The 22203-nt window shown below is 50.7% G+C and overlaps 1 protein-coding gene across 2 annotated transcripts in view; it reads left to right on the forward strand.

Annotated features, from left to right (window-relative positions):
- Positions 1–19: 19 nt before the first annotated feature.
- TXNDC16 (thioredoxin domain containing 16) overlaps positions 20–22203 on the forward strand; it is a 38416-nt gene continuing 16232 nt past the window's right edge. Inside the window, exons 1-14 of one of the 2 annotated variants that reach the window (XM_041716367.2) lie at positions 20–120; positions 1746–1960; positions 7400–7603; positions 8523–8605; positions 9337–9410; positions 10348–10422; positions 11234–11355; positions 11868–11958; positions 14046–14202; positions 15258–15424; positions 15748–15808; positions 17256–17400; positions 18103–18249; positions 18711–18770. In XM_041716367.2, the coding sequence (XP_041572301.2) occupies positions 7435–7603; positions 8523–8605; positions 9337–9410; positions 10348–10422; positions 11234–11355; positions 11868–11958; positions 14046–14202; positions 15258–15424; positions 15748–15808; positions 17256–17400; positions 18103–18249; positions 18711–18770 (1351 nt within the window). In that variant the 5' untranslated portion in view covers positions 20–120; positions 1746–1960; positions 7400–7434. Of the gene's footprint in view, positions 121–1699; positions 1961–7399; positions 7604–8522; positions 8606–9336; positions 9411–10347; positions 10423–11233; positions 11356–11867; positions 11959–14045; positions 14203–15257; positions 15425–15747; positions 15809–17255; positions 17401–18102; positions 18250–18710; positions 18771–22203 lie in introns of those variants that run through there. The other variant, XM_032748922.3, reaches the window with a different exon arrangement.

Consider the following 22203-nt stretch of genomic DNA (forward strand, 5'->3'; position numbering starts at 1 on the left):
CCATTGGCCGGCGCCGCCTGTCAATCACCCGCGCGCCGCCCCCGCCGCGCCGCCGCTTTGTTTGTTGGGTTGGCGGCGCCGCCCGCCCGCCATCCTTCCTTCGCTGCTTCCCGGAGAGGGGTGAGAGAGGCGCGGGGAGAGGGGAGGGAAGAGAAAGGGATGAGAAAGATGGGAGAGGGCAGAGGGGGGCGAGGGGCCGTGAGGGGAGCGCTGAGGGGCCTCCCGGAGGAGCCGGGGGGATGTGGGCACCCCCGCAGGCAGAGTCGGGCTGTGGGAGCATCTCCGCTTCGGGCTCTGTGGGGATGTCCGGGTGTCCCTCACGGACCGGGAATATCCCCGCTTCGGGCTCTGTGGGGATGTCCGGGTGTCCCTCAGGGACCCGGTTGCAGGATGGGGGTGTCCGGGTGTCCCTCACGGACCGGGAACATCCCGGTTGCAGGATGGGGACGCCCGGGTGTCCCTCACGGACCGGGAACATCCCGGTTACAGGATGGGGACTCCCGGTTGTCCCTCACGGACCGGGACCATCCGTGTCCCTCACGGACCGGGAACATCCCGGTTGCAGGATGGGGACGCCCGGGTGTCCCTCACGGATCAGGAATATCCCGGTTGCAGGATGGGGATGTCCGGGTGTCCCTCACGGATCGGGACCATTCATGTCCCTCACGGATCAGGAACATCCCGGTTGCAGGATGGGGACGCCCGGTTGTCCCTCACGGACCGGGACCATCCGTGTCCCTCACGGATCGGGACCATCCGTGTCCCTCACGGGTGGTGATCAGGAACATCCCCGCTTCGGGCTCTGTGGGGATGTCCGGGTGTCCCTCAGGGATCAGGAACATCCCGGTTACAGGATGGGGGTGTCCGGGTGTCCCTCACGGATCGGGAACATCTGTGTCCCTCACGGATCAGGAACATCCCGCTTGCAGGATGGGGATGCCCGGGTATCCCTCACTGACCGGGAACATCCCGGTTACAGGATGGGGACGCCTGGTTGTCCCTCATGGATCAGGAACATCCCTGTTACAGGATGGGGATGTCCCGGTGTCCCTCAGGGATCAGGAACATCCGTGTCCCTCAGGGATCAGGAACATCCCGGTTACAGGATGGGGGTGTCCGGGTATCCCTCACCGATCGGGAACATCCCTGTTACAGGATAGGGATGTCCGGGTGTCCCTCACGGACCGGGAACATCCGTGTCCCTCACGGATCAGGAATATCCCGGTTACAGGATGGGGACGCCCAGGTGTCCCTCATGGACCGGGACCATCCGTGTCCCTCACGGATCAGGAACATCCCGGTTGCAGGATGAGGGATGTCTGGGTGTCCCTCACGGACCGGGAACATCCCGGTTGCAGGATGAGGGATGTCTGGGTGTCCCTCACGGACCGGGAACATCCCGGTTACAGGATGGGGACGCCCGGTTGTCCCTCACGGACCGGGAACATCCCGGTTACAGGATGGGGGTGTCCGGGTGTCCCCCACGGACCAGGACCATCCGTGTCCCTCACGGTCCGGGAACATCCCGGTTACAGGATGGGGATGTCCGGGTGTCCCTGATGGATCGGGACCATCCGTGTCCCTCACGGATCAGGAACATCCCGGTTACAGGATGGGGACGCCCGGGCGTCCCTCACGGACCGGGAACATCCCGGTTGCAGGATGGGGATGTCCCTCATGGTCTTTTCCATGCAGGCGGCCATCCATCCATCCGTCCATCCATCCATCCATCCCTGTGGATGCAGGAACAGCTCCGGGAGCCGCGCTGCGAGCAGGTCTCGGCTCCGTTGTTACCGAGAGGCCTCGGCCGGCTCAGGCATCGCTTCCCCCGGCTGGCACGGAGCCACCCGCGCTGCTCCGGGCATCCCGGCTGTTCCAGCCCTGCAGCCTCGGGGCGGGATGCTGTCCCAGCACCGCGGAGGAGAGATGGGGACATCGGCCTGAACGCCCGGGACACCAGGTAGGTGACAGCCCTGAGCTTGCTCAGTGGTGTGCATCCAGTGCCAGCTGCTCTCCAGCGACTTCGGGGGCTGGTTCCAAGACTGAACATGGCAGCAGCAGTGGGTAATGCTGGTTCCACCAGGAATTCAGCGGTGCTGGTGATTCCAGCAGATGGTGATGCTGCCAGGGAAGTGGTGGATTCATCGTCCTTGAAAATGTTTCCAAACCGTGTGCATGTGGCACTTGGGGACATGGGTTCATGGTGGGCTTGGCAGTGCTGGGGGAATGGTGGGACTCGTTGGTCTTAGAGGTTTTCTCCAGCCTGTATGATTTATGATTCCATGCTGCAGGCTGTCTGCTCTGCATGGGAATCAAAGCTTTCTTCTCCTGGCATGTCCCTCCTGCAGCCTTGGATAGCAAGTGAGACCTAGCTGCTGGGAAGTTGGACCTGGAAATGAAAATGAAAGTGAAACTCCTTTGGAAGTGGCAGGATAAATGGCAGCTTGGGAGCATCAAAAATCCAGGCAAAAAAAAAATCCAGCAAAAATCCAGGCAAAGCACACTGGGAAACAGGCTGGGATGCACTTGGATGCTCCCAGAAAAGAATCCCTGTGATTCAAGATGCTCCCACAGCTGCCCCTGTAGGCAGGAGGGAGATGCAGTGAGTGCAAAGGGCCAGTGGTTATTTGAGTCCCATAATTGCAGGCTCATCCCAAAGCTCTGGAGAAGCATCTCACTGTTATTCCAACTCCAAAAGCTGGGGAATTGCAGCTCTAGCACTCTACTCAAATCAATTGTGTCCAAGAACTTGCCTTTGGAAAGTTTGAAAGGAGCTGGGTTGAGCTCTGTGCCAGCTATTTGGGTAATGATCGTGAGCCTGTGATAATTATGGGGTTGTGATAATGAACTTGTCAGCTGTGTAGGAAAAGTCTGGAGCAAGGGAGGGATGTTGTAGTGAAAAATATGAAAAGTCAATATAATTCCAGACAAGGAATCATGGGTTGGGTTGGAAGGGACCTTAAAACTCATCCAGTTCCACCCCTGCCATGGCAGGGACACCTTCCACCATCCCAGATTGCTCCAAGCCCCATCCAGCCTGGCCTTGGGCACTTCCAGGGATCCAGGGGCAGCCACAGCTGCTCTGGGCACCTGTGCCAGGGCTTTTCCACCCTCACAGCCAAAAATTCCTTCCCACTATCCCATCCATCCCTGCCCTGTGGCAGTGGGAAGCCATTCCCCCTTGGGGAATGGTTAGACTCAATGATCTTAGAGGGGTTTTCCAACCTTAAGGATTGTGTCATTTTGTGTCATTTTTCTGGATCACCTAAAAGAAGCTTGTTTGCATGGACAGAAATGCAGGAAGAGCTGTCAGTGTTCCTCTCTGCCTTGCATTTTGGAGCAGCAGCAGGAGGGGTATTTGTGCTGGGACATCCAGGTGAGCTGCAGAGAGAACTTCAGCCTGTCCATCCTGCTGGAGCTGAGGGATTGAGTCAGCTGCACATGGATTTGGGGTCTGGTTTGTGCCCTCCCTGCCAGGAAATTTGGGAGAACAGCTCACTGGTTAGGTGAGAAGGGCATGGAAGGCAGGTGAGAATCCTGCCAAAAACCTGTGCCAGCAGGGCGTGGGGTGAATGTCCTGCTGCAGAGAGAGCCCTGATTTGGGTCAATCAGCACAGGAGAGCTTGAAGTGACTCCATTTAGGAGCATCCTAAGTGCTTCTTGTTTAGGAACATCTACCTAGGGTGGTGTATTTCTGGGGAGACACTGGCACAGGGTGCTCAGAGCAGCTGTGGCTGCCCCTGGATCCCTGGAAGTGTCCCAGGCCAGGCTGGAGAGAGCTTGGAGCAACCTGGGACAGTGGAAGTTGTCCCTGCCCATGGGAAGGTTGGGACTTTGGTTTTAAAGGTCCCTTCCAACCCAAACAACTCTGTGTTGATATTTAGACAAGACAAAGTGGAGATTTTACATCACTGGCATTAAAGTCCAGGCTGGTGGTGTTTCTGCTGAGTCCAAGGAAGCCCATGGATGGTGGAGGTGGTCCCAGCTGGCTGGGCAGTCCATAATTCCAGTAGGACAGTAGTTCATCCTTGTCTTGGGACTCTTAAATCCCACCCCACAACACCCTCTGTGGGATTATGGTTTTCTCCTGACTTAGAGATGGGGTAATTGAGAGGTGTTTTAAAAACTTACATTTTATTTTTAGTTATATGTGAAGGGTAAAATAATACAGATGTTATAATTTACATTATTATAATTAGAAGTTAACTATTTCTTAATTATAATATAAGTGTTTTCTGGCTTATTTGTTTTTGTTACACTATATTTGTAAATGTTTTAAAGTTGTTTATTTAAAATTACTCCTCATGGGTCTTGCTACAATGCATTTTTATAGTTTTATTTTTCTAAAGTATTTAGTCTTATTTGTAAGGTTATCTTTTAAAACTTGTTTCTAGTTTTATTTATTTTTTAATAATGTTTGTTTTGTATTATGGTATTTTTAAGTTAGTATTTCTTATTTTAATGTTTGTATATAAATATGTATTATATAAACCTTCTATCAAACTTTAAAAAATTCTTATAAATTTATTTCTTCCACCCTCTCTTTAGGAAGCTCAGCTTCCTCAGTGATAAATCTTGGCAGCTGAGATCTGTGTGAGGAAAGGTGTCGTGGGAAGCAGCTGGGATCAGAGGTGATCCCAGCCCATGGATTCCACTGCAGGATTCCCAAACAAAACTGATGTGGCACAAGCAATTTATGCCTCCACAAGAGTTTGGGCTGGATATCTCTGATGGGTTTGGTTTCACTTAGGTCACCTACAGTGACTTTAACCACCTTGCCTGGCTCTGCCTTGGAATTATGACAGTGGAAACATGAGCCAGGCCTGGCATTCCACCAGTGCTGTCCCTTGTCCATGGGCTTAAGCTTTCCCAGCAGTGACACAGAGCTGCTTCACACATCCCTGGTATTTTAACACATCCCTGGCAATCCTGCAAGTGTCAGTGCTGCAGGGTTCTGGCTGTTTCCAGCCTTAGGGGGTTCATTTTCCAGTGATGGGAAAGAGGTGACAGAGGAAATGGCCTAAAAGCTGAATATTCAGGTCTGGGTTGCTGGGGAGCAGAGGGAAGCTGCTGGGCAGGGTGGAGTGATGAGGAGGTGAGAGGGAAGGGCTGAGCACACATTTTTCACTGGACCCCAGAATGGTTTGGGTTGGAAGGGACCTTAAATCCCATCTCATTCACATCCCCTGCCATGACAGGGACACTTTTCACTATCCCAGGTGGCTGCAAGCCCCATCCAGCCTGGCCCTGGACACTCCAGGGATCCAGGGGCAGCCACAGCTTCTCTGGGCACCCTGTGCCAGGGCCTCCCCACCCTCACAGGAAAGAATTCCCAGTTCCCAATATCCCACCTTTCCCTGCCCTGTGTCCTGTCCCTCCATCCCTTGTTCCAAGTCCCTCTCCAGCTCTCCTGGAGTCCCCTTAGGCACTGGAAGGGCTCTGAGCTCTCCTTGGTGGCTGGAGTTACATTTTAAACTGCTGGCCCTCTCCTCCAGATATAATCCTTTGACATCTTGTAGTCCTTGGAGGCTGCTCCTCTTCCTTCCTTGACAGTAAGCTCTCCCATTTGACCTGGGCTGGTTCCCACGTGCCAGGATTGTGTTTATTTTTCCATCCTGCCATAGCCAAGTTTGTCATTTAATAAACATCAACCCCCCCCCCAAGCCTGATCCCTGTCCCCTCTGTAAGCCAGGGGAACAGATGGGAGGGCATGGGACCAGAAATGCCTGACACTGCCCAAAGCTGGAAAGGAGACAACTAGAGATTTTGAGATGAAAAGAAAAAAAAAATTAATGTATTTCCAGCTCTGTTGTGCCTTCAGGCTTGATCCAACCCACTCAGCTCCTGGAGAAGGCTGAGTGTTCCTGTCAGTAACTCCTCACTCCTGGAGCATGGCAGGGAAGTTTTCCCTGCTTGTTTTTGGAGTGTTTGAGCTTGGGTTGGTCCCAGGGCAGCCGTGGTGAGCTGACAGCCTCTGCCAGGGTGTTTGTTGGAGGAGTGACAGCCCATGGACACAGGGTGTTTGTTGGAGGAGTGACAGCCCATGGACACAGGGTGTTTGTTGGAGGAGTGACAGCCCATGGACACAGGGTGTTTGTTGGAGGAGTGACAGCCCATGGACACAGGGTGTTTGTTGAGGGAAGCAGCTGCAGCTCGTGATGTAAATTCTGCATGGATTCAGGCCCAGCTTTGTCCCTTTGTTGAGCAGGGAGCAGCCACGCTCCAGCAGCAGAGAGCAATCCCTGAGGAGCAGGCTGGGAAGGAATGGAGTGGGAAGAAATTGGCTTCTCATCCTTTAACCTCCTCACATCATCTGCCATGGCCTGGAGTGAGCAGAATCCTAAAATCCCAGATTTGGTTGGGAGGAACCTTAAAGATCATTTTGTTCCATCCCAGGGGCAGGGACACTTCCCACCGAAATCAATCTGTTCAGGAAAATTCACACTTAATAAATGTATTCCCTGGGAAAGTCAAGATAGCTGCTAAGAAGTGGCAAAGTCAGTAGCCAGAAGCAGAAAAGATTTTACAGAATTCTTTTCTGACTTACTGCTACACATATTTTAGGTCAAGGGTAATCTGATTTTTTAATTAATCCTTTAAAGGTTAAGTTGTATAGAACGTCTGATCACAGAGTAAAGAAAAAAAACCCAGCAGTATATACAAAAATAGCATCCATTTAAGTTACATAAATCCTTATAAATATAAGAGAGAAATCAGTTACTCTATAAAAAAAAAAAAAAATTGGAACATGTGTTCCTGAAGCACCAGCAGAACATCCTCATGCTGAGGACTTCAGCTAGAAAATCTTTATAAATATACCTGCAAAATTCTTCCTCACTCTGACCAGGAACAAGTGTCAGAAGATGCACATTTCTATTTTGCACTCAAACGAGAGCTCTCCTATTTGAATCTCAAATGGCCATTTGGTTTTTGGCAACCACAACACGTCCTATCCCTTTGCAAACACCTTTCAGGGCCACATAAATTCTACTGGCATCCTCGAAGCTTTGTAGCAGGAATTGAGACAGTTTGGGCGGGGGTTTGTGGATGATGCTGTCACTGTTTTGTTGCCTGTGCATGGAATTTTTGTTTGACTCAGAAGAAATAAAAAGGAGGGAGGAAAACCAGCCCTAAGCTGAAAGCACTGAGGGTCTGTGCACTTGAAAGTGCCACTCAGAGGGAAGAGAGTGGCCTCTCCTGTCCTTTTTGCAGTTGTCTGAGTCACCTGTGGATTTTGTGACTAATTCATAATACCCTCAAGATGTTTGTCATATTAATAATAATTTCCACAGTTGGAAATTACAGTCATGTAACAGAGACTAAAACAAAGAAACACTCATATATGTCTTTGTGTGTGTTTATGTTGTTTTTTTGTTTTTTTTTTAATTTTTCCTTGCAGTTGTGACTCTCCTGTGCCTGTAGCTGGGAATAGCCATGTCAGCCCAAAAGGACAGATGGGTTTCTTCCTTGGTTTTCCTTCTCTTCTGTGCCTCCTCCATCCCAAAATGTGGAAGTGCCAGCCTGCAGCAGGAGCCAAGCCCCCAGCACTATTTCAGTGGCTTGGAAGCTGGAAAAACATCCTTGGCTTTTTTCACCCCCAGTGGTACGTGTTTAATGGGAGTTTCCATCAGCTGGGGCTCAGCAAGGCTGGGTGAGAGTGGAACAACCACAGAATCATGGAATGTTTTGAATTGGAAGGATCTTAAATCCCATCCAGTTCCACCCCTGCCATGGCAGTGACACCTTCCACTGTCCCAGGCTGCTCCAAGCCCTGTCCATTCTGGCCTTGGACACTTCCAGAGATCCAGGGGCAGCCACAGCTTCTCTGGGAATTCTATTGCAGCCCCTCCCCACCCTCTCAGCCAGGAATTCCCAGTTCCCAATCTCCCATCTGGCAGTGGGAAGCCACTCCCTGTGTCCCGTCTCTCCATCCCTTGTAAAGAGTCTCTTTTCATCTTTCTTGTTGGCCCCTTCAGGCACTGGAAGGCTGCAGTTAATTCACCCCAGAGCCTTCTGTTTTCCAGCTCTCAGCCTTTCCTCTGGCAGAACTGCTCCATCCCTCTAATCACCCTGTGGCCCTCCTCAGTGAAGGGGCAGTTCTTGAGGTTTTTAATCCCAAGGGGGTGTTGAGGAGCTGATCAAGCACTGTGTTTACACAGTTCCAAGTGCTCCTCACGGGCAGAGACCTCTTGGGATGGGTTCTTTCCTGGTTGTCTCCTCAGACACAGTCCTTCAAACATCTTCATTCATTTTCTGGAGATACTGTGGAGGAGAAAGCCAATTTGCTAAGGGATTTTCCCCTCTTCCATAATACCTGCTAGAAAAAGGGGAATCCCTTTCCTGAGGGAGAACTAAAGGCTGTCATGGATTAGGAGAACATCCTTGACCTTGCTTTTGTTCTTTGTGATTTCCCAAAGACGTTGGCATGGGCTGAGGAACATCTCCCACATCTCAGTGTGTGGCAGGAGGATGCTCTTCACCCTGAGGACTTGGAGAGGATTTTTTTTGTGTGTGTGTTTCAGTTTCTCCTGGTGCTCAGCCCTTCTGGGAGCAGATTGAGAGCTCAGCTGAGGCCCTCCAGGACTATGGTGTTTCCGTGGTGAAGGTAAATGGGACTCAGGGAAGCTGCTGGGTGGGATGGAGTAAGGAGGAGATGAGCAGGGAAGGGATGAACACAGATTTCCCATAGGATCATGGACTCACAGAACAGCTTTGGCTTTCAGGGACCTTAAAGCTCATCTCTTTCCACCTCACCTTCCATGGACAGGGACACTTTCTGCTATCCTGGGTTGCTCCAAGCCCTGTTCAGCCTGGCCTGGAACATTTCCAGGGATGGAAAATCCCCAACTTCTCTGGGCAGCCTGTTCCAGTGTCCATGTTCATGATGGATGAGGTTGGTTCACTTCTTTTCAGCTCAGTGCAATAAATATTTAATACAAAGGAGTTTTTAGCTGAAATTTCATTCAGATTCACGTGAGGGAATTACAAATTCAGGCAAGTGTAATTAGACTCTAAGCAGTGCTTATATATTTATATTTGGATTTATTTAGTTTCCTCCAGCTACAGACCAAGTTCAGTAAGGAAGCACTGATCTGTCACTTTAAATATGCTGGGTAGATCATGGGGTCTTTTGATCCTCTCTGACCCAAATCAGCAGGCTGAGCTGGGAAACTGAAGTACAAACTCCGCTCTCCATCTCTGTCTCAATTTTGGTGGATTTTCCCTTCCAGAAGGTTTGGAAAGCCTGGATTTACAGTCTTGAATGGAAGAAAGCTGTAGGGGATGTGTGTGGTCATTGTGGGGCTGAATCTGTAATTACATGTATTTGCTGTCTAGGTGAGTTGTCCGAAAGAGGATGTGTCAAGATATTGTGGAAAAGAAAATGCATTAAGGAAAGCCTTCCTGTTCAGGTGAGGAGCATTTCTGGGCACTGCACTGGGATCACTTTCCAGTGCAAATGTTTGAAGGAAACCCTGTCAGCAATCAGAGATGTCTGTGAAGGAATGAGAGGAGCCATGAGGAGAAAAGTGACCTGCATAGTTTAGCCAAAGGTACCCCCAAAATTCCAGCACAGGCAGAGGAGATGCTTTGTCCTTGGTGTGAATTCTCCCATCCTGCCCCAAGTTCCTTGGAGCAGCAGAGGGATGAGCTGTGGAATGCAACCACAAGAGAAACCCTCTATCAATGTTTTGCTGTTCCTCTGGCCTCCCACCCCCAGAGCTGTACTCAGGCCACAAGATTTTGTGTCTAGTCCAAGAAAGAAACACTTTTTGGTGGTCTCCTTGTTGGTCGGATTAAATCTTCTGCCCTGGATGGAAAAGTTCAGCTCCTGGTCACTCCAAGGGTTGTCACATGGAAGCTTTTCCATGTATCAGCTCAGTTTTCATTGACTGTTGTTCTGATAATCATGGAATAATTAAGGTTGGAAAAGACTTTTAAGGTCGTCAGTCCAACCATTCCAAAGACCTTTAACATCATTGAGTCCAACCATTTCAAAGACCTTTAACATCATCAAGTCCAACCATTCCAAAGACCTTTAACATCATTGAGTCCAACCATTTCAAAAACCTTTAACATCATTGAGTCCAACCATTCCAAAGACCTTTAACATCATTGAGTCCATCCCTTCCCCAGCACCGCCAAGGCCACCATGTCCCCAAGTGCAGCAGGAACCTGCTCAACCAGGTGTGAATGATTCCCAACTCTGATCAAAGACATCTCAAGTGTGTTCTGCCATTTCTCCATCATCCTCCCTATCATTCTGTGCCTGCCTTGGCTCCCTTTTCCCATGGATCCATGCAGTGCATCTCTCTCAATTCCTTTGGTGACTCTCTTTTCCCTCCCCAGAGGAAACCGACTGATCCGAGAGTTCCCCACCGATGCCCTGTTTGACGTGAACTCCATCGTCGCCAACGTTTTGTTGTAAGTCCAGACCACATCCCACTCTGAAATCCTTTTCCTTTCTGTTCCCACTAAATGCCAACCCCAGGCTGATGCCTTGTGTCCCATCTGGGTTGCCAGAAATGGATGCCTTGTGAAGGCTGAGCTAGAACAGAGACCAGAGGGAGCTAAAGAATAAATTAGGGATTTATTAAAATGATCTCATCCATGGATCCGCCTTGGGCAGCACCAGAGCCCAGCCAGGGCTGCACCCAAGATGAACCAAAATGGTCCCAAAATGCACGAGCGCTCCCGGGGGCTCTCCCTGGGATCAGTTCTGCTCCATTGGCACCTTGGAGTTCATTGTCCCATTCCAGCTTTAGCCCAGGCAGTCCCATCCTGCTTGTTTTTCTCTCTCCAGCCCACGGTGTTTGTGCTCCTGGGCTGAGATTTGGATCATTTGTCCTTGGTGCCCAGCTGGAGCAGGAATTGTTTTGTCTCCCTGCTCTGTGCAGAGAGCTCAGCATCCCATAGTATGAAGCCCAGACCCACATGCTAAAGCAGCACAGAATGTGAAAAATATAAAACCTGAGGCATCAAGGTATACCAGAGGCTGCTCTCAGTCAAGCTTGTCTCTTCATAATGGTTTGACCCTGTTAAACTTTCTCCCTTGAGACAACTCTCCAGCACACACCTGGTGGTGTGGGCACACACTGGGCACCTCCAGTTGGCTGTGAATCCTTAATCTGCCAGCAAGAAGCTGGAATTTTACCCTGTTTTTCCCATCATGGTTGTGTGGCTGCAAATTTACTCTTCAACCAGTTGCTAATGAGGTTTTTTTCTGCCTCCACAGTGCCCTGCTCTTTAATGAAGTTAAATATGTTGAAACACTGGCAGACCTTGAGAACATTGAAAATCTATTGAAAGGGAAGTCCAACATGGTCTTTGCCTATGTGCCAGCTACTGGGACAGCAGGTATGGACGCTCAGCTTTTCATCTTTCCTCTCTTCCTCCAGCCTTTTTTTTTTTTTTGTAGAATACCAGGAGCTGGGTTTCTGATCCAAAGTCTTGCAAATGAAAACCTGAAGGGGCCACCCAGCCACAAGATCTCTATTTCCATATGTTTTGCTTTGTTTCCAAAAGGAATCAGTTGCACCAGAAAAGTTTTGCTGGGAGCACAAACCTTGAGAGACGGACTTGGAGAGGGACAGCAAGCCAGTGGATGTTATCTTAAAAATTATAAATCCCTGGGCAGACCTCTGGCTCTGCAGTGGAATGGATTCTCACACAGCACCTGTTTGTTGGGGATCAGGAATGGGATCCAGCTCCAGTTGCTCACTTTCCTTCACAGTGTGTTTTCAGACAGACTCTGTGACATTGTACCAAGAGTTTCTGAAAGCTTGGGAGTTGATATTTACACCTGGCAAGGATGAAACGGGAGATATGAAGGGAACAAAGCTAAGTTCACCTTGTCTTTCCCTTTCCAGAGCACAGAGCTGTGATGGAGGCAGCTTTTGTCTATGGGACTATCCACCAGTTTGTCCTGACAACTGAGGCAGCACTGCTGAAGGCCACTAGGTATGTCCAGACACACCCCCACTGTGGAGAGCTGCTTCCATCCACTGTTTGCCTCACTCCTGGGGTCTCAGATCCCAAAGCAATTCTAGGATGGCATTGGGATGTTGTGCTGAGGGTGAACAGTCAGATCTGTTTTCCAAAAGCTGCTGGTTGTGTTCCTTGGAGGAGCCTTGCTGTTTGTGGCTGTATTGGGTGGGATTTCACAGAAGAGCCCTGTGTCTCCTTTCTGTGGCTGATGCATCAAACCTCAGCCATGGGTTTCCAGGAGAGCTGATGTTAAAATCCTAAAGCACTCCCATCTTGTGCTGTGATATCCAAGAGCAAAAACTGGAGCTCATGGATTTGGGAATTTCCATCCCATGGCCTCAGTGGTCACCCCCTTCCTATGCAGGAGGAGCTGCTTTAGAATGGCAGATCCTTCCATGTGACTGCTGATGTGACCTCCTGCAGTCAGGAATGTGGGGGAGGAGGTGGGAACATCACAGCCCACAGTGTGCCCAGCTGGCCAAGAGGCCACTGGCACCTGGCTTGTGCCATCCTGTGGCTACAGAGCCAGGGCAGAGATTGTCCCCCCTGTGCTGGCACTGCTGAGGCCACACCTCAGATCCTGGGGTCAGTTCTGAGCCACTCATGACAAGAAATACTGAGGGGCTGGAGCGTGTCCAGGGAAGGGAACAGAGCTGGGAAGGGGCTGGAGCACCAGGAGAGGCTGAGGGAGCTGGGAAGGGGATTGGGGAATTCCTGAGGGAGCTGGGAAGGGGCTGGAGAATTCCTGAGGGAGCTGGGAAGGGGCTGGAGAATTCCTGAGGGAGCTGGGAAGGGGCTGGAGAGTTCCTGAGGGAGCTGGGAAGGGGATGGAGAGTTCCTGAGGGAGCTGGGAAGGGGCTGGAGAGTTCCTGAGGGAGCTGGGAAGGGGCTGAGCCTGGAGCAAAGGAGGCTCAGGGGGACCTTGTGGCTCTGCACAGCTCCTGCCAGAAGGGGACAGCCGGGGGGTCGGGCTCTGCTCCAGGGAACAGGGACAGGGCAAGGGGAAATGGCTTCAAGTTGTGCCAGGGGAGGTTTGGATGGGCTATTAGGGAAAATTCCTTCCTTGAAAGGGTTGTTGTGTCATAACAGGCTGCCCAGGACAGGGGTGGAGTTCCCATTCCGGGAGGGATTTAAAATCTGTGTGGATGTGGCACTTGGGGACATGTCTCAGTCCTGGGTTGGACTTGGAGGGCTTTTCCAACATTAGTAACTCCATCATGAGTTACCTGGGATTTTGTCACAGGCACCAGGGTGACAAAATCACCTCTTCCCGAGGTGCCGTTCGCTCCATCCTCGCAGGATTTCGGGGAATCGTGCTGTGGCTCCCGCTAGATGGCACGGTTGTCATTGCACAGGAATCGCCTGAATTCTCCTTAGAGCAGCGCCGCCCCCTCCCGACCTGCTGAAGTGCTGGGTGGGAGCTTCTCCAACAGGAGCAGCTTCCAGCCAACCGGGGCAGCAGGATTTGAGGTCTTAATACTGCACTTTGCTCTTCCATGGAGAGCTCTTAAATCCTCATCCAAAGAAGGTGATCCCTGTTTTAGGGGTAGGGAATGGGTGCATCGGAAAAGGAAAGTGACTTCCCAAAGTTACCCACAGGCCAACTGCAGTGATGGTGTCACAGCTAACCAGGGACACTTTCCACTCTCCCAGGTTGCTCCAAGCTCTGTCCAACCTGGCTTGGAACACTTCCAGGGATCCAGGGGCAGCCACAGCTGCTCTGGGCAGCCTTCAACCCCCACAGGGTACAATTTGTTCCCAATCTCCCATCCATCCCTGCCCTCTGGCAGTGGGAGCCATTCCCTGTGTCCTGTCCCTCCATCCCTTGTTCCCAGTCCCTCTCCAGCTCTCCTGGAGCCCCTTCAGGCCCTGCAAGGGGCTCGGAGCTCTCCCTGGAGCCTTCTCCTCTCCAGGTGAACATTCCCAGCTCTCCCAGACTGTTCCACAACCCTGCCAAACCCTGGGCTTGAAGATAATCTGTGAAACACATCAGCAAACTTGCTCCTTCTGTCTGGCCCTTTGAACCCCTGCTCAGGGTGGTTTTGTTTCCTCTCTCACAGCCACGATGACCCCGATGTCTCTTCTGCCTGGCTCTCGTTCTGCCACTGCCAGCGGGCCACAGAGCCAGCCCAGCCCTGCAGGAGGACAGCCCTGGCACAGCCCCTGACCCTGCTCAGCATCCACAGGCACCTCAAGCTCATGGGGGCTCCCTTGGTGGTAGGACTGGGAAGGAGAAACTGCTGGGAACCTGGGTGGGAGGGCAAGGTGGGGGTGTGAGGATGAGGGAGGTGAGAGAAGAAAGAAAGGCTGGGTGTGGGAATCTGCCCCTTCCAGGGTGAGTCCAGGCAAGGAGCAGGAATCACCTGGTGCAACTGCCTCACCAATTCAGGGCTGGCCAAAATGTAAATCAATTATTGAGGGAATTTTCCAAATGATTCTTGAGCACTACCCAACTTGTTCCAGTGCTCTTGGTAAAGAAACCTTCCTGATGTTCTGTCTAAACCTCCCCTGATGCAGCTTTGAACCATTTCCACATGTTCTATCCCTGGATACTCTGGAAATATCAGTGTTTCCCTCTCCACATCCCCTCAGGAAGCTGTGGAGAGCAATGGGGTCATCCCTCAGCCTCCTTTTCTCTGAACTAGACAACCCCAAAGTCCTCAGCTGCTCCCTGCAGGAGTTTCAGCACCCTCTGGAATTTGATATCGGTCCCTCACACCTTGGTGATCACAAGGAAGAGGAGGCTCCCTCCAATTTCCTCCTTCCACGGGGCAGAGAACTTCAGTAGCCTCCTGTTCCCAGTGGTTATCCCTGGCCATCCAAAAGGATGAGTAGATGAGGGAATGAATGCTCCTTCAGCCATTTTCCTGGATTAGGCCCATGGAGGGAAGGCACTTCATCAAGCACCTCTGTGCTGTCATGAAGCAGCACGTCCAAGGCAGAAAGGGAAGGATTCCAGCTCTTGCATGTTGTGGCTGGGATTCTCAAACTGCCCCAGGGAGTGGATGCCAGGTAAATAAAAATGAGTGGAAATTTGACATCTGGAATTGCTAAACCACAAAACCCCACACACAAAATAAAGCCCAGGTTTTTAACAGGGAAGGTCGTGACATGTTGGAACAGTTTAATTGCAGTTCTGTGGGTTCTGCTTTCATGGATATTTTAGAATTGGGGTTGGAAGCTTTGTCCTGAGGATTTCTGTGGCTGGGGGAGAGCTGAGGTACCTTCAACTTGTGGAGCTGTGCTACAGCATAACCCTGGCTGTTCTCCAGACAGAGGTTGCTGAGGACCCAGAGAAGATCTCCACTGTTCACTTGCAGCTCGGGCTGCCCCTGGTGTTCATCCTGAGCCAGAAAGAGACCTACGAGGCTGACAGGAGGACAGCAGAGTTTGTGGCCTGGCAGCTCTTGGGGAAAGCAGGAGTTGCTCTTTTGTCCAGGTATTTCTCTCAGGTGTTTTGGGGTTCTCCTTTTTCTGGAGTTTCTGAGCTGGGTTACCCCAACACCAGGATGACAGTCAGTGGACTCAATCACCCTTGGATGAAAGGCAGTAAAGCCAGGCTATATCCTGTGACAGGGTGTTTCATATTTAAGGATTTGTCCAGAACTGTATTAATTTGGAAGTGTTACTGGCTTAGGGGTGGAAAAATACTCAGACTAAGAGAGATTTTGGAGAGGACACTTAGCACTGGTGGAATTAGGGCAAAAAGAGGAGGAGTGATCTTCCATGTCACCACCTAATGTTCACTTTGTGTTTTGGAAGGGACCTCGTGGAGCTGAACGTTCTGCACCGGTCAAACATTGCCCTCAAGACACCAGATGAGGTTGGATTTCTTTATTGGACAACTCTTAGCTCTGGAGAGGGTGGTGGGATATTGCTCATCTCTGGGATTGATTTGGCAGCATTCCCTGAAGCTCAAGGGAAAGTGTCTTTCCCAGGCTATCCAGAGAATCTGTGGATTTCCCATCCCTGGAAGTGTTCCAGGCCATGTTGGACAAGGCTTGGAGCAGCCTGGGACAGTGGAAGGTGTCCCTACCCATGGCAGGGGGTGGAACTGGGTGATCTTTAATGTCCCTTCCATGATTCCATTATTTGGGTGCTGCAGAGCCATTGTGCCTGCTGGGAAAGAGAAAACAGTGAGTTTATTTTGGGTCCAAAACATTGAGTGACATCTCCACTACCCCTTAAGGCAACACAAAGTTGTGAACTCCATCCAAGTGCAAATTCCCCAAAAGATTTGGGCTTCTGAAGGCCTTAGGAAAGGTGTCAAAAGATGGGAGAGGGACTGGGTGTGAAACAAAGAGCAAACAACCAAAGGTCTGTGCTGGTTTATGTAACCCAGTGCCTCTGGCAGTGAGCTGGGAGAAGGGCAGGGTGTGAGTTAAATGAGGTTGATCAGGATGAGTTAACTCTGGAGGGACCTGACCCAGCTTGTGAGGCAGGCTGGAATTGGGTGCTGGCAGATGCCAGGGAACACACGATGCCCCAGATTACCTGAACTGTCCCACTGGTGATTTCAGGTGCAGGATCAGACCTGAGCATCCCCTGAGGGCTTCCCATGGCCTGCTGAGAGATGTGCACATTGTGTGGCTCTGGGAGCCCGTGGGAGGTGCAAGCACTTTGTCATTTCTCTCAGCTCCTGATGAACTTTCCATTTTCTCTCCAGTGCCTTTGTCTGAGCTGGTGCCAGCACTGGTTTAAAGCTGACAAGGTCTCATTTCTGAGAAATTCATGTTGCTTTTTTGCTTCTTTGCCTGGGTGGCCAGCCCCTGTACACTTGGGAACATTTCTCCTGGCTGAGCTCCATGAGATAAAGGATTTTTTGAGCTGGTTTCCCAGGCTGTGATGGGCTCCTTGGACCCAGCCTGACCCCTCTAATGAGGGGACATCCAAGTGGCCCCTGTAATTCCCTGCTCTCCTTCCTTGGCCACTGGGATTTTTCCTGCAGTGCTGGATCTGAGTTAAGTTGCTGGGAGTTAGGGCTGGTGTTCACTTTCACCACAGGATCCCTCATAGCCACATTTGCTTACCTAGCCACTTTTCATTTACAAAGAAACATCATCCTGGAGTGAGAAAAACTCATGCACAGGAGAAATTGGGTCAAAGAAACATTACCCAGACATTCCCCTGTTTGGCAGCTTCAGGGATCCGTGACATATCCCAAAAATAAGGAGTTGGAAGATGGTGCCCCATCAGCCTGGAGTTTGGTCTGCAGACAAAATAAGCAGGGCGGGGATGTTGTGCTCCCACTGATTTGTTGTTTTCTTCAGGGAATGCCAATCCAATACCTGGTCTTGGAAGACACTGATGAAGTTATAACCCTGGTGGAAGATAAGAGCAAGGTCAAACAAATCCAGGAGGATGAGCAGGAGGAGGAGGAGGAAGATGAAGATGAGAAAGAGAATAACAATCAAGGTGTGCAATTAATCAAGAGAAAAGCTGATTGTCATCAGACAGAAGGTGCAATCAGCATCAGGCATAGCAAAGCATTAGTGAACACTTGCAAACCATCACAGTCACTTAATGGTGGCCACAAAGTGGCTCTTTCATTCTCTGAGGCCACTGGAATATGACAGACAGGTCTGATTTTTAGTGGAAACACCAGAAAGAAAAATCAGAGCTGTTGGGGAACAGTTGCTGTGTGAGGGACAGGAATGTGCTTGGGTGCTCCAAAGGCATGGGGGGGTTAAAGTACTCCCAGCACTGTGTCCTCTACAAGCATCTGAAAATCATCCATCCCCTTGGAAGGGTTTGAGACACGTTTTTTTCAAGAGCAGATCCAGACTTGCTTCCTCCAGGGAGAAAACTCTGGTTCCTGCAATGCAGAATTGAAAATGCATTTGTTATCTGTGGAAAACTGGGGTGTTTTCTTAATAAAAAGGGGGCAGGATCCTAGAGGAGCTTAGAGTATTGTTCCAGTAAAGGGCAGAGCTGGTGTGAGGTGGGATTGGGGCATTTTGAGGGGTTTGTCTGTGTGGCTGTGCCTCCTCTCCCCATACAAGATTTCACTCACCCCACGTCTCAGCTGAGGGGTCCTGCATTACAAAATCATGCACTGGGGTGGCCCAGGGAGCTGCAGTTCCCCCTGGCCTGGACACACCTGTGGCTCCTTTGCAGATATTCAGGATGACCAGGTGGTGGAAGCAGTTACCAGGGACAAGAAGAGAGAGCTGCCCCTGGAGCAGATCCTTGTGCTGACAGAGGAGAACTTCCACTCTTCCCTCTCAGAGGCTGCTCGGACAGTGGTGCTGTTTTATGCCAGCTGTGAGTATGAAATGTGGCCTGGCTGTCCCTTCTTTGGGCACTTTGGGATGTTCTCTGTGCTTTCCATGATCCTGGAGAGATCCTGGAGACAAGTTTTGACCATTAATCTGTGCCACCTCCTGTCCCATGGGCACTAATAACAATCAGATTTAATCAGTTCTTCTCATTGGCTGATAATAGCAGATATTAATCTGATATTAAGAGATTTTTAACCTACATTTCATAGGAAAAAAGGTGGGATGAGAGGGGAAATTAATGTAGCATGGACTCATGGGCTGGCCTAGACATAGGCAGAGACGTGAAGCATAAAGTTAAATTTTCCTTATTTATTTCAAATCCTCCAGAGCTCGAAGCACCTCAGGATGCAGAGATTCATAATGTGACATTGTCAGGGAGCAAGGTGGGGCTGGCTGTCCCCTGGCTGTCCCTCAGGGCTGTGTTTCCTCTCTCCTGTGTTTCAGGGGAAGCTGTGTCCCTGGCAGTGCTGCGCTCTTACTCCGAGGTGGTCGCTCACCTGAAGGGTAAGGAACCCCAGGGCTCAGGGTTTCACCTGCTCCTCTTGGCAGGAGGAACCAAGACATGGATGGTACCTCATTCCCTCACCTGGAGCACACTCATTTTTCCTCCTCAGACCTCTAAGGAAAGTGATATCCACGCCAGGTTGTTCAGGAACATTCCTTTGTGTCTGATTTAGGGATTTTTGCAGAATCTCTGTTCCCAGGGAGAAAAACACAGGATGGGAGGAAATAGCCTCAAGTTGCACCAGGAGAGTTTAGGCTGGATATTAGGGAAAATTTCTTTATGGAAAGGGTTGTCCAGCTCTGGTACAACTGCCCAAGGCAGTGGTGGAGTCCTCATCCCTGGAGGGATTTAAAAGCAATGTGGATGTGGCACAGAGGAGGGAAGCAGAACCATTTTTCATCACAATATATTGCTCTTCTTAGATTTCCTCTGATTTCCTCTCTTTGCAAAAAAGGCCAATAATCCACCCAGGAAATGCTCAGCACTATCTCACCTTCACATCCTCTGCTCTTAACCCTGCTGCCTCCAAAAATTCCCTTCTTGCAAAAGCAAACCAGAGGTGCAGCAGTGAGCCCCAGTGGGACTGGAAACTTCTTGCTCCAAGGGTAGAAAACGTGCTCAGTTCACCAAGGCAGAGATGTTCCTCTTTGTCTCCTGCTAAACTGGATCTCTCAACAAATGGAAAACACTTGAGGGCTGGAAACTTCACTTGGTGAGGATCTGCTGAGCATCTGGGATGGGATGACTCACGGGGTCATTGCAGTCTCCAGCCTCCTCCATTCCCGTGTGTTTGATCACACGTGGCCTGTTCTCAGTGCCATTCTGCACAAAGAATTGGCATGGGGAGCAGGACCTGGTTCTGCAATTCAAAATGTGCCTCCAGCATGGGTGATTCACTCCTCAGACAGCTGCTTGTGGATTCCCAGCCCTTGGGAAGGAAGCTCCACCCTGGAGCAGGCAGTGTTTCTGGGGAGCTGAGAGTGCCCCAAGCCATACCACATGTTCTATTCTCAGTCCTGCACAGCTTGAGGTCTTCTTCCTAGTCCAGCCATCACTGAGAGCCCAGGGAACAGCATCCTCTGAGGTTTTCCAGCTCCTCTGGTAGCTGGATCTCCCAGTTCCCTGAAGCTCCTCCAGCAGCAGGGAAAAAGGATCAATCTGCAGCTCCACCAATGCAGCTGTTCTGTGTCTGCTCCGAGCTCATGGCAGGGAAACCAGACTGGAGTCATTCCATCTGGCCTGGAGGGTCTTTGGAGAGACCTGAGTGATCACAGAGGAAAGGCCCTGACCCGAGGCAGTTCATGATCCCTGCTGAGAATCTGTCTGCGGCTGCTTCCCTGCCCTGAGATTGTTATCAAGTGATTCAGAACACACATGGCCCTGCAGAACCCACCAAGGGCTGGGAAAAGGCTGGGTTTTACCCACAGATTCTCCTCTGTTGCTCCTTTGGCTAATCTGGCTGCTGGGGAAGTCCAAAAGAAACCCCAAACCACCACCAACCCCACAACAACCACCTCTCCTGTCCCTTCCTGTTTATTCCTGGGATTTCAGTCCAGATCAAAGCTGCTGGTGACTTTCCCTTCATGCAGACCATGAATGCAGAGCTGCTTTCCTCCAGCCCTCAGCACTGCCTGCGGCATTCCCAGGACAGCTTCTTGTAAGCAAATCCCACTGCAGCTGCTTCCTAGAAAACTGTGGGGCCCTCTGCACCCTCCATTTATGTCCCCACTGCTGAATCCTGCAGGACACGGTGCCCAGTCCCAGGGGGCTGCCAGCACCAGGAAAAATGAGCCCTGATGGAGAAAAAAAACAGGACAAGACACCAGCCACCTCCAGAGGTGCTGGAATAGCTCTTGCCCAGATCCATGTGACTTCCCCACTGTGCCACAGTGGGATGAAGCCACCTCAGTGTCCCCTGCAGCCAAGGGGAGACAAGTCTTCTTGACCAGAGACTTACAAAGACAGGGAGTGAAATTGCAGCTTAAAGGCAGGAAAATCAGCTGCATGATTTAGCAATTTATATCCATGGAGTCTAATGCTGGAGTGAGGGTTTCAGTGTTCATTGTGTGATGTTTTCCAGGTAGATGTTCCCATTCTGTATTAGATTGTTCCTTTGAAAGTGCAGCACTTTGTACATAACTTCTCTTTCATGCTGAGGCCTTTGGACCAGCTCTTCAAGTGAGCTGTTTTTTTAATAAAATCATGGAATTGTTTAGATTGGAAAAGCCTTCCAAGATCATCGAGTCCAACCATTCCCCCTGGCACTGCCAAGGCCACCATTGTCCTATGTCCCCAAGGGCCACATCCACCCAGCTTTTAAATCCCTCCAGGGATGGAGACTCCACCCCTGTCCTGGGCAGCTGTGCCAGGGCTGGACAACCTTTTCCATGGAGAAATTTTCCCTAATATCCAATCCAAACCTCCCCTGGCCCAGCCTGAGGCTGTTCTCTCTCCTCCTGTCCCTGTTCCCTGGGGCAGAGCCCGACCCCCCAGCTGTCCCCTCCTGTCAGGAGCTGTGCAGAGCCACAAGGTCCCCCTGAGCCTCCTTTTCTCCAGGCTCAGCCCCTTCCCAGCTCCCTCAGCCTCTCCTGGGGCTCCAGCCCCTTCCCCAGCTCCATTCCTCTCCCTGAACATGCTCATGCACCATGATAGTCCTGCCTTCCAAATAATTATAAGTTCAAAGGATTCCTGATTGTTCTTGTTCTCTATGGCATTGATGGTTTGTCTTTTCCTGGTTTTCTAAGACATCTAGGACAGAGGTTCTTGCTGTTGCTGGGTTTACAGCACCTGAAACCACAGGGCAGGATTTTGTGTTCCTCTTTCACCTTTCTTCCCGTTCAGCAGTGACCACAGGGCTGGACAGTCCTTTGCTGAGTTACTCAGTTCCTGAAAGTTCTGCTTGTTCAGTCATTAATGAAATGGTGCAGGTTGGGGTGGGAGAGGGACCATCCTGTACCAGGTGTTTTTCAGGCCAGATGAGGCTCCTTCAGAGCACATGGTAGATAATTCCCTGAGCTAATATCCAAATATTAAAATTAATCTTTGGAAGAGCTTCAAGCAGCCTCACAATTCGATTTTAACAGGATATCAAAGCCCCATTTCCATGGAATTATTTTCCAGAGTTGGGCAAGACACAAGATGATGTGGTAAGAGATGATGAGAACCAGCTATACTGGATCAGAGGTGTAAATCTGAGGTCAGGCTTTCAGTTGGAGATCTTCTTGCAGAGTCTGGGAATGACACAAACCATTTCTGCCCTCGTGGAGTGTTTTGACAATTGCTGCCTGCCTGAGTGGATTTGCAGGCCCTTCACTTGTGCTGCTTCCTGCTTTTTCTGCACACGAGTTTGACACAAGGCAGAACAGCAGCAAACTCCTCATGTGAACTACAGTGCAGAGCCTTAAATGAAGGTTGCAGAAAATGGTCCTGTGG

The sequence above is a fragment of the Taeniopygia guttata genome, chromosome 5, assembly GCF_048771995.1.
Source record: "Taeniopygia guttata chromosome 5, bTaeGut7.mat, whole genome shotgun sequence".
In the NCBI taxonomy this organism is placed as follows: Eukaryota; Metazoa; Chordata; class Aves; order Passeriformes; family Estrildidae; genus Taeniopygia; species Taeniopygia guttata.